This window comes from Labrus bergylta, chromosome 8 (genome assembly GCF_963930695.1).
Source record: "Labrus bergylta chromosome 8, fLabBer1.1, whole genome shotgun sequence".
Taxonomy (NCBI): Eukaryota; Metazoa; Chordata; class Actinopteri; order Labriformes; family Labridae; genus Labrus; species Labrus bergylta.
The window spans coordinates 3,651,554-3,663,865 of NC_089202.1; the positions used below are offsets into that span (position 1 = coordinate 3,651,554).

At 43.5% G+C, this 12,312-nt stretch overlaps 1 protein-coding gene across 4 annotated transcripts in view; it reads left to right on the forward strand.

Moving 5' to 3' along the window:
• Nucleotides 1–12,312, forward strand: part of LOC109984350 (zinc finger protein 516) — a 52,838-nt gene that overhangs the window by 29,933 nt on the left and 10,593 nt on the right. For all 4 annotated transcript variants that reach the window (XM_029277459.2, XM_065957780.1, XM_065957779.1 and 1 more), the window contains exons 2-3: nt 1,056–3,389; nt 7,167–8,507. In XM_029277459.2, the coding sequence (XP_029133292.2) occupies nt 1,622–3,389; nt 7,167–8,507 (3,109 nt within the window). In that variant the 5' untranslated portion in view covers nt 1,056–1,621. The remainder of the gene's footprint in view (nt 1–1,055; nt 3,390–7,166; nt 8,508–12,312) is intronic.

The following is a 12,312-nucleotide window of genomic DNA, read 5'->3' on the forward strand; positions in this document are numbered from 1 at the left end:
CATTCAACTCCAGTCTGAGAAATAGAGCAAAGCAAACTGTCTGAAGAGCCACTTCCTGTTGTGTACTTAAGATCCCTGTCATGTGATGGTGTCAGTTGAGGCGGGCGTATGAGGCCAGTACGGGGAGAGAATATGGTGGCACTGCTGATCTTGCTGATGTGAATAGAGTCTCCCCCTCCCTCACCAACACTGACCCCCACCCCCCCTGTTTGTGTAAAGTGTCGACTCAGCCAGTGTGGTGTGCGAGCCCCCCTAGCCCTGCAGTAGTCATCGACATTCACAACACACAACACATGCACACACACACACATGCATAGAAATAGGTATGTAGTGGGTTAATTTAAATTCATTTAAAGATACGGTGAGAGGTTTGCATCTGGTTTGGAAAGAGAATGAATTTGTGTCTGATGTGTCTCTATGACCTACAAAAGCAAAGACAACCATCAGCAATAAGATTTATGAATCCTTCTTAGTCCAGTTTTTTTTAATGCCCCATACCTTCTGCTCCAGGGCAGGTGTCAGACAAAGTATTACAACAAGCTGCAGAAACATGTTTCTACTTCAAAAATTCACTGTGAAAAAAACAAAAACAAAAAAAACACAGTAAAGCAAGATGAGCATTTTTTTTTTTTTTTTTAGAAAACACAGCTTACACATGTACAGGACAAGATCAGTGAAGAGAAAATAAGCACTGCTTTGTCTACAGGGGGCAGGATAATCAGGGAAAACCAGAACTTTCTCACATGCACTGTAAGCCCAAAACGTTTATAAGCTTTCACCAAATGGATTTGGGTATTTAAAACGGCAGAAACTCATTGTGTCCTACAAGTTTGATCATCAAACAGATTTTGTATCAACTGAACCAAACCGTGTATGGAATCTGTAGCTCACAAGTCAAATGTGTGTTTGCATGTGTAATCCATTCAGAAGAAGCAAATTTCCTTTTTTGTTGGTAGTAGACCTTATGATTATCACGACAAATCTTGTACTTAAATGTTTTGTGTTTCCTCTAACCGTTGTCCCATTTTGTCTCCTCTTTCTCTTTCATTTTCTAGGTGGATGATATACAGAACCTGCAGGACGTGCAAGAAATGGATATTGTTGTATGATCTGGAAGCTGCTTAGGTGCTTATAAACTGAAGAGAATGAAGAGAGGCCTGTGAAATAATGAAGAAAGGAAGGATTACCCTGATGGAAAGATCCCTCAAATTTTCTGTCCAATGACACGATGATGACCGGGAATTGAGTGAAACCTTTGCTTCCTACGTACTAAGACATTCTAAAACTGCAGTCTCACCTTGAACATTTCACTATATCAGTCCAAATGATGAAGCTACACAGCATAGGTTTTCTATGATGCCAGTGGGACGTAGCTAGTTTAAGGCTCTGATTCACTGACGGATGAAGATGGATAGATGGTGACACATTGAGTAACTCCAGGGTACTAAATAAGCTGCCGTGTAAGCAGCTGGATCTCTGGATGACTGGAGGTAGATAGTATTTTTAATTGGCCAACAAAGACGCACTAGATATCCCTAGATGTGCTGCCGCAGATAGCAGTAGTTTCAAGTTTCATTGAGCTTGTGAGAGTCTAGGTCGAGAGGGTTGTTAAGTGTGAACCATGAATACTAGAGAGAGTGTTGAGTTAATGGAGACCCAGGAGGGAGGCCTGAAGGAGAAGCTGCTCGGAGGGAAAATGAACCCTGAAAACGACATCGAAGGCGAGGATGACAAAATCTCTGGGACCTACGATTGCAACATCTGTGGACGCAGCTTCCCGTTCCTCAGTTCTTTGTCGCAGCACATGAGACGCCACACGGGGGCTCGCCCTTACAAATGCCCCTACTGTGACCACAGAGCCTCTCAGAAGGGCAACCTCAAAGTCCACATTCGCAGCCACAAACTGGGCACACTGTCTAGCCACCACTCCAATGATGACGAAGATGGCGGGGCCGAGGAGGAGGAGATGAGTGTTTCAGAAGGTCTGGACGGAGGTACGAGTCCGACTAAGAGCAGCTCGGCATGCAACCGGATGATCAACGGGGATAGTGGTGAGGAGAACCGGAGGAAAGTTCCAGGGAGGAGCGTGAAAAGAGAGAAGTCAGTTACCGACCAGAGGCCTTACTGTTGCCGTCTTTGTGGCTATGAGGCCCTGCGAGAGGACCAGCTCCTCAGTCACATTGAGAAGGTCCACATAACAGCAGACGCAGACGACGAGGCCGCTGTCAAAGAAGAGGCTGTGGCTGAAGCCGACGTGCCCCAACCCCAGAGCGATGGGAGTTTCCCTTGCGAGACCTGTGGCCAAGTCTTCTCCCAGGCATGGTTTCTCAAATCACACATGAAGAAACATGCAGGCATCCTGGACCACTGCTGTCGAATCTGCGGACGACGTTTCCGCGAAGCGTGGTTCCTCAAATCACACATGAAAACACACAACACCAAATCCAGGTCACGGTCGAAGGCGGAGTCGGCCGAGATTCCCGCGACCATCAACGATGTCACCCAGGATCCTGACATTATCACTTGCTCCATTACGACCAATTATCAAGTGTGTTCCAAATGTGGCAACCTGTTCCACAACAAAGAGAGCCTCAGGGCCCATGAGAAAGTCCACAGTCTCAGCTCCTGCAAGAAATCCCAAAGCCAAAACAGACTGAGCGAAGATGAGGACTCACCAGCTGCTAAAAGACGTCTTCTTGACTACCTGAACCTTCAGCCTGCTCAAGAGACCCATGAAGAAGGGGAAGAAGGGGATAAGAGCGAGAACATGGTGCTTGGTGAAAGAATCCCAGAGCTAGATCCAGTCTGCAGCTACCAGGCCTGGCAATTAGCTACTAAAGGAAGGGTTGTGGAGCCCGTGGAGCCAAGTTACAAAGCCTCCTATGGGGGAGGAAGTATGGGCGAGGAAGCCCTTGCCGAAGCAGCTGTGGTTTTTGAGAAGGAAAGCAGTCGTTATGTCCTGCAGAGTCAAGAGAAACGCAGCAGCTCAGGGCGACGTAGCAGCTCTGGTTTGGGAAGCCATGCTTCATCAGGTGATCGGACACCAGAGAGCCTTAGCGACTCAGAGTACAGGCCTTCTTCTCGTCAGGACCGAAGGCGACCATCTCAGTCGCAAGCCAGGTCCAACGAGTGCTTTGAGTGTGGGAAGGTGTTTCGCAGTCGTCACCAGATGATTGTCCACCAACGGGTCCACAGAAAGGACGGGGGTAGAGCATCTGTGGGGGAGAAGGAAAGAACTGCAAGGGATGACCGATGGGGCTCGACCAGTGATCCAGAGTCAGGCTCCCCTAGCCGGCCCAGCACTCCAGGGTATGGAGACTCTCCACCAGGATCGACCCTTGGAGACCAGGCCTCAGGGATGGGTACGGCAAACTCTGGAGATATTACAGGTTGGTTGAAACTTCAGTTTAACCTGTCTTACATTATGTAGCCTTGTGTTTTATAAATAAAGCCAATGCAGAATTACCCATAACTGGACTAGCAAGGGACAACTCAGCTTGTTGCAGAAAGGAGTCTGATTGTATGAAACTAGAGGGGAACCCTGTTTTTTATGGTCTAAATTTGTATTTTCTATTTTTCTTAATTTCAGGTTTTAATTCTGATCAAATTTAAAACACAATCAAAACAAGCAGGATATGCTTTAAGTCATAACTACCTGTAATTGACAAGGATAATGATGTAGCAATGCATCCACTCATTCATCTCAATAAAGGCCAAATGGCTTAAGGCCAAGATGTTGAAATGGAGGATTAACAAAACAGGGAGTTTACTAACCAGTGGGTGACGTCACAGTGGCTACATTCATTACTTTTATTTAGTCTAAGGTTTGCCATTTTATTTACATGTTTTGCTTGGATATGGTCTTAAATTTAAAGAATCAATGTAGAGGTTGATAAATATTTAGGATTTGAGAATCATCCAGTTTTATCATTTAAACACATACTCAGCATAATTAAAGAGTTCATGATTATTTCACTGATTGTTCATATAATCTTGATGCCCAATGGACTAAGACAATAAGAAGATCTTTAACAGTTAAAACAGAGATCATAGCACTGACGGTTCCTTTGTTGCTGTTTGTGTAATTGCATAAGACGGCACCACTGCTGTTTCAGTGATATTTTGTCATATTTTAAAGAACAGAATCAACCTTAATTATGTAGCATTCAAACAATATATAATGATAACATAGGAAAACATCTTTGCTATGAATGGTTATGAATGAATGTATAAAGTCATCAATAGTCAAATGTTCTGCAGAGTTTTTAGTGTAGCCTCTTTCAAGCCTCCCACTCATGGCCTCTGACTGTCACTCTGTAGTAAACATCTTCTGTCTTTATGGAGTGGGAAGTGGAGCCACCGTGTGGTAAAATGTCAACATTGCATCCCGCTGAAGCTCTTTTATAGAGAGCTGCAGAAAAGAACTATCAAATATTGACAATAAAATTTAACTACCTCTGACTATACTGTTTACAACAGGGCAATTATTTTCTATCACAAGGCAATAAAGCAGACAGTTAAGTTAAACCTCGTGACTTTCAGTGGCATGTCAGCAGAGAAGAAGGCATTTTTGGAATGCCTGTCATTTTTTTCACCTCCACAACCCAATAAACACTGCAGAGCAAAAAAAAAGGAAAGCCTACCCATGCAAGGGCAAAACACCCATAATCATGACTAAAATAGGCTAAAGGAAGGATCCCCGTGTTTGACTTCAGAGCTTTGTGGTCTTAATATTTTATCTGAAAAATCTCCCGGAAAAGACTTTTTTTGGTGCAGGTATGGTTAGTGGATAGCTAAGAGCTGTCGTGATTGCTTCCATTCCTCCCTGTTAGAACAGACATTCAAAAATAGCAGCAACATTTCTTCAGGCCTGATCGAGCAGTGAGCTATTTCAGGTCTTCCTGTCTCAGGAAACTCCCTTCGCCCCCCTTATCTGTGTGTGAATATGTTTTTTGCTCTCCTATTGATGCCATGAAAATCTGTGTTTGTGTTCCTGTTTACTCTTCATTGACATTGTTTGTGGTGTAACACCTAATTATTTTAATTCTGAACCACAATAACAGCAACGTTCTCTTGCACTTGGAGGCGAGTATTACTTCCTATTACAGTTGGTAATTGGTTAGAGGTGTTCTCTATTGTATTCAATCACTCCAAAAGCACTGGCATGATGTCTGGATTGAGAAACCACTGTTTTTTTGGATACACTTTTCTTTTCTTTTAACAATGTATTCAAATTAATAATATAAATATAAAAGACAAAAACTACATTAACAGTAGCTATGAGAATTGTGATGTAATCCATTTAAGCCTGTTACTTGACAATTCATGATTTTTTTTTGTTTTTGTGACAAACTTTGTCACAAACATATCATACATTAAATGAAGAGGCCATTTGTCAAGAAAGCAATCTGTCCATCCATATATCCTTTTTCTCTTACCCTACTCTCTGTTCCTTGTGACTCTTTCGAAATATGTAAGGTCACCTCTTGTGACACCTTCACTGTCTCTCATCCACTCTTCTTACCACTGAGCCAGCCAGGCTGTCCGATGTCTGAGGGATCAGTTATTTATAGAGTCACCTCCCGATTGAGAGGGATTGAGGCAATGGGGAAAGAGTCATTCAGAGGACAGTTTAGTTACAAATGTTCTGATGTCCCTTAAGTTACTTTTTGGAAATGCAAATTGGAAACTTCAGCTGAATGCGCGTTCCGATGGGATTCTTTCCCCCTTAGCGGTTAATATTGTGTTAACAGATTAGATCTCTGCACCGCAAATTTAACAGTGTGAGCTCACATCTGAGCATTCTTTCAAACAACTCTACACAAGTGTGAAATTGAGGTTGCTTTTGCACCGTAGCTTTCAATGTCAAGGTTTCATGGATAGTTTTGATTCGTTCTGTTTGTTCCCAGGGTACACAGTATGTTGAGAGACAACAGTTTATGCAATGAGAGGATGTCAGCATTATAAAATACATACAAACATGTTATTCAGTTTGTATTTTTAGGCTTGTTTGCATTTTTAAACATGAAAGAGGGACCTATGCTATTTTAAATCAGGATGGTACCAGTATTTGGATGGCAATAAGAATCCTTTGTATGTAAAACTATTAGAAATCCCTGTACTAATTACTTTTTTGATTTCTTGATCCGACTGGTCATTAATGGTGTAATGAAGAACAATATCAACCTGCTAAAAAGGAAAAATCATGCCTGACCACTTCCCTATATAAGTGCCCAGCCCTGGAGCTTCACCTTGGCAGACTTTGAGCTGTGTTGTTGCCAATATGGAAGCCAAATGAAAAACAGATGGCAGGTAGCTGGTGTTATTGTAAAGACGAGAAGGAGGAGTGCAATTTGAGCTGTTGCATCATTGGAGACTTAGGTGTGTGTGTAGGATGCTCTATTACCTGGTTTCTCTTAATTTAAGGTTTTATGTTTTTTTTTATTTTATTCTTATTGTCAACATGATGACTTTTATATATTTATTCACCGTTAATAACCCATTACTTCCACTCTTAATTAAACGTATTCTACTCAAAGTGTGCTCTTATGTAATTATGTATTTAATCCTAAAATTGTACGCTCTGAAAGATATAAAGTTTTCCTGTGACAACAGTAAAATTAATTTGCCAGGACAGACAGGTCACGAACGCCATCTTGTGGCAAATTTATAGAACTGCACTTTGAGAATTAACACTGTGCAATCTAATCCAAAACAGTTCAAAGACCTAACCATAAATAAACACGTTTTATTGTTACACAACATTCAATAAAAAAAAATCCTTAATATAATGTAATAAAATATTATCTTTATTTAACTCTATTCTGCTGTGTTGTTTGTAACCAACCAATAAAAGCTTGAATCAGTAACAACAGATGATATAATTTTAATTATTAGTTGTTTATAATTGTTTTATATGTTTATTAACTTTGTAATAGAATAAGTAACAGTTAGATTTTAATAATTTGTTTGCATGGGAGAAACAAATGGAGATTTGTTTCTCAGCACCCTAATACAGCACAAAGGGGAGATTTGGGGAAATTGGTAAGCACTGCCCCCTCGTGGCTGTGCAAGAAAACTACACTTGTCTCGAACAATATGAATAAGGCATCAATGGTTTCCTGTACATTCACTGACCATTATGTTCTCTTTTCTTTTCCCTAAAGGTGAGAAGCCTTACATCCGCAGCCTGTCAGACTTTGTCACCACAGAGCTGCAAACCCATTCAACTCATGTTCGTGTCCAACACCCGGCTGCCTCTGATGATAGACCCAGCCCCATTCCAAGCCCTAGCTCCAGCTCAGACAGGGGCACCCCCAGTGGTTACCCCAAACTGAAGAAGGCTCTTCTACAGGGGTCGAACAACTCTGCTTCACCTTCTGCTCACCGCTCAGCACGATCATCCCCACTCGATCCCAGCCTGACCCCTGTGGATCTCTGTGTGCGGGCCGAGGGCTGCAGGGGCATCAACTCCCTTAACCTGGACAGGAAGAGCCTCCCTAGCCACAAGTGCTCCTTTTGCTCCCACTCCACTCGCTACCCAGAGGTGCTCTGGATGCACCAGACTGTGGCTCACCGCATCAACAGCAGTAGCTCAAATCTTGCTCCAAAATGGGCCTTGAAAAACAGCTCCAAGGTCTCCAGGGACAACTCCTTATCCTCCAAGAGACGTACTGGTCCTCCACCAGTCCTGGAAGGAAAGGAGTGTCCACCGCTGCCTTCATCCATTCGCACCCAACGCACCCAGCCCCCAAACTACTCCACTGAGGTTGTGAAGAAGAGCAAGCCTACTGTTAAAGCAGCCATGCCTTCGTCATCCTCTGCTACTCCCTCCTCCTCCTCACTCCCCAGGGGCCCCTCATCCACCTCAGGCAGTCAAGTTGTGAGAGTCCCTGTCCGATCAGGTGGGAGCTCCAGCAGACATGCGGAGGACCAGAGTCCTCAGTCTCGCTTCAGGCCCAAAGTGGATGTTTACCCTCGAGGAAGCTCGTCCTCTTCTTCCAGCTCGTTGGAGAAGAGCACCAGAGCCCTCTCCCGTTCCTCAGCCCCGAGCCCCAGTTCTGCTTCTGCATCCCGGATCTCTGACCGCTACATGATGCCTCAGGAGGGCCTCGGCTTCATGCTGACCAGCAAACACGGTCTAGCAGAGTACAGCCGAGCCAGGGGTTCCCCTCATCAGCCACTCGCCAACTCCCACCACAGCCAGGGCCGGGCTAATGCTACAAGGCCCAGCACCATCACCCACAGCTCTGCAGCGGGACTTAACTACGGGGCCTCCCAGGCACATGGAGGCTCCATGCAGAATCCTTCCTCCTCCTCTTCCTCCTCCTCTTCCTCCTCCTCTTCTTTGCCTTCAGAGGCTCGAGGGAATGTAAAGCAGGAGCTAATTGCAGAGACACCAGAGATGCCAGCTGATGTTCTCGGCTTCCTCAAAAACTACAGTCCCCATGAGCTCGCCTCTCTCTACCACCGCTGGGGTGCAGCTAACGCACTACTGGATCCCACTGGTAGGAAGTTATTTAAAGCATATTTTTACTGAAAGGCCTATACTTACATTTTTCCTATCACCATGCAATATTGCAGGGTTTTTTGCTGATATTTTAGATTTTTGATGGATGTTTTATATCTAGTGTTAAAGTCAAGACCACCTGAACAGAGAACCCAAATCAGTGTGTACCCAAATCAGTGTGTACCCAGATCAGTGTGTACCCAGATCAGACAAAACTAAGACCAACTGATCTGCACTGTTTAGGCCAAGATCAAGTCAAGCCGATTCCAAGCTAAGAGTACGAGCAGACAAACAAAAGCATGGCACACCTTCCCTTGATCCTGCAATCCATAGGCACTCATCTAATAATCTGAAAGATCCACATTCCCTGAAAAACCAATTAAGATTCTGCTTTAATCATCTCTTTCATTGCCAGAAATTGTTTGCACGTTGAAGTTCAAAACAAGAAATGTCTGTATGGCCTGTAGTGGCTAATATTTTGTGAGTTGGTAGTTTTTTTTCTTTATTTTCTATTGGGAATACAATACAAACAAAAATATACTAAAAATCACCCCGACTGAATACAATATCTTCTGTAAGGTGATTAACCGTCCACGTGAAGAGAGTAGACAGTGATTGACAGAGACAAAGAGTAGAAGCTAATGAAACTGAAAGAACATGCACAAAAGAGTTTCAAGGCACTGCCGACCAAAGCTTTTGGAGTTCCCCGCCAATTCATATATGCTTTGGGCTGCAGTATCTCGGTCTGTAGAGGTCTGTAGGGAGCAGGAGGGTCACTGGTTCAAGTCTTGGCATGGAATTAGACTCTGGTTGCTGGAGAGGTGCCAGTTAACTTCCTGTGCACTGTCAGGATGCCGTTGGCCAAGGCACCAAACCCCCCCCCCCCCAAACTGCTTGGGGCGTCCATTCATGTTTAGCCCCCTCACTCTGACATCTCTCCATTAGTGCATCTCCAAAATTTCATTTTTGTGCATGTGTGTGTATTTGAGGCATATGTGTGTGTGGCATGTCTCTAATTAACAGAGTCAATTTTTTAAATAATTTCCCTCCGGGGGATTATAAAGTATATTAAAAAACAAACAACAATATATATTTGGTCAGCATCTGTGGATTCAAATTGCAATGCACTTATAGCCAGACACACAAAGCTACTTCATGTGTAAAAATATATGTCTCATATTTAGCTTTCTTATCCAATTGAAAGACAAGACTAAGTAAACAATGTATCTGTCTAAGACGAGGCAAAACCTTTAAAAAAGTGGCATTGACCCATCATATAGACCAACACTGATTTCAGGCACTACAACACTATTAACATCATCAAGTGGGAGAGGCTCTTTCTCCACTGCTCACATACAAAAATCCCCAGAGGATCTGTTGCATTGGAGAAAATGCCAGATGTCAAGAGTTGAAGATGAATGTTTTCCAATGACTGAGCATTGTGATAGTTTGGAGTAGAGTTAGCGTAATCTGACACAGGAAAAGAACCCAACAGACTCAGCGATCCAGACTTAACATATGAACCATATTCAATCATTGATAAATATCTACCCCCTTTAACACACACTGACTCTCTCCCTCACACTAACTCGCCATCTGGCATGAGAGTGATTGACAGACACAGCATCAAGGTTCTGAATTAGTAAGGAGAGGATCCATCGAATGCACATGCTTGCATGTTTGTTAAGATAAAATAAAAGGCTGTAACTGGGGCAGTGTGTGCGCCTGTGCATGTGTGTCCATATGTGCTTGGGTTTTAGATGCAAAAGTGTGTGTGTGTGTGTGTGTGTGATTTTCTTTTACTTTGAAAGACGTGAGAGAACCTTTTGCTTCTCTCAGGTCTGCGAGGCATGCCTAGGCTCCTGCTCCACTCTCCCAGAAAGCTGTCACAAACTGTTTAGGTCACGGCTCTGCCTGACGAGAGGCTCGCACAGATGCGAATGGAGCGAGGCGAAACAGGGATAGAGAGAGAGAGAGAGAGAGAGAGAGAGAGAGAGAGAGAGAGAGAGAGAGAGAGAGAGATAGAGAGAGAGAGAGAGAGAGAAAGAGGGAACATGTGAGGCAGAGAGAAAGATGAGACAGAATAATTACCCCACCAGCTGCTTTGGAAATGGTCATTACCAAACATCCACGTTATTTGCCCATTTTTTCAGTTGTGTCTCTAAGGTCAAGTGGGGCTGTACAGAGCCAGAGGTCAGAGACAACAGCCCCAGAGCGGACGCATGACATCGCTGTCAGCCGTCCAGGCGCATATCGTCACCACCCGCCTTAGCCCTTTGAGTCACATGCTATAAAGTGACCTTTTTTGAGCAACTGAGTCTTTCTCCCATTTCTCCCTGTAATAAACTCGTATGAGTGTGTGTGTGTGTGTCTGCTTGTGTTTTCCCGTCCAGCTCTGTCTTGTCTTTCATTAGTGCATCAGTGAGAAGGGCTGGCTGCCCAGAGTACAAGTAGAGTATCCAGAGGCCAGCAGTCGGGCTGCCAGAGACACTCTCTGTCACCTCCTCCGCCTCTCTGTCCTCCTTGTCCTGCTCCCCCCCCCCCCCCCTTCCGTCTACATGGAACAAACACACACAAACATATACACACATCTATAGGGCACTGCCCAGGTGTAGTATACCAGCCTCGGTGCTTTTGGGGGAGTGTAGTACAAAAATCATCCCCAGCCCCCAGGCATGTTATCTGTCAGCAGGCGAGGTCACAGGAGTGCATGTTGCATGTGTTTGTGTGCATTACTTTGTGTTTGTTTCTAATATTCACCATTTCACCACACCGTCTTAAAACATAGTAACATGTAACACCAGCAAAAAAGACAATTATTACACGACTGACAGCTCTTCATAAAACATCTCATTTAAAAATAATGAAAATGTTGAAACACAAAATACACTTATTTTGTTTGACCCTCAACATGTTACAACATGTTTCTTTATCTCAAAGCTTTTTTTTGTTTTCAGTCTTCTTTTACTGACACATTTGGGGCTTCATGTCCCTTAACAATTAACTTCCTGGTTGTATTTTTCTCATATTGCCTCATTAGAGTTTCAAAACTCCCCTTTACTGTCTGGAGTAAGACATTGCCTGGTTTTCCAGACTTGATGTACATTTGTTTAATAGTATAACACATAAAGTGATGGAGACTATAGTTGGACCGAGTATAGACATTTTTCAGGCTGATAATGATGTTGAAAAGACGTATCGAGAGTCATTTTATGCAAATATCAACAAGTGTTCTAAACAATCTAGTTTGATGATCCCTCTGATACAGAGAGAGACGCCTCATTGTAACTCATGTTGGAGGCTTTATAAAACAAGTATTTGATTTCTAATTTCTTATTGGCTGATGCATCAATATTGATTCATGTACTGAAAACAAAATGATGAAAGAATCATGATCGGGGCACAGGTGGACTAGCGGTTTAGGTCGTGCCCCATGTAAGGAGGCCATCGTCCTCCAAGCGGGCGTCTCAAGTCTGGCCCTTGGCTCCTCACCCTCATGTCATTTTCTTACTCTCTCTCCCTGGTTTGCTACTCTGTCCACTGCCCGATTGATTAAAGGCACACGAAAGAATCAAAGTTCTTCTCACATGTTAATGAAGTGTTTTAAAGATGGTCAAGGGGTTTTTTGTTGGGCACTTAAAGATGTGCACGGATGATGAGATCGCTTCACCACCTGAACAAACAAAGTGGAAACAACCTGATATTTATGAGTTTTGAAGTCATCAAATTCAACAAGTTTCTTTTTTCATTGTGCCCTATTAACATGTGAAGCTGTCTTGTGTTGTGCATATAGAGTGTTGTTG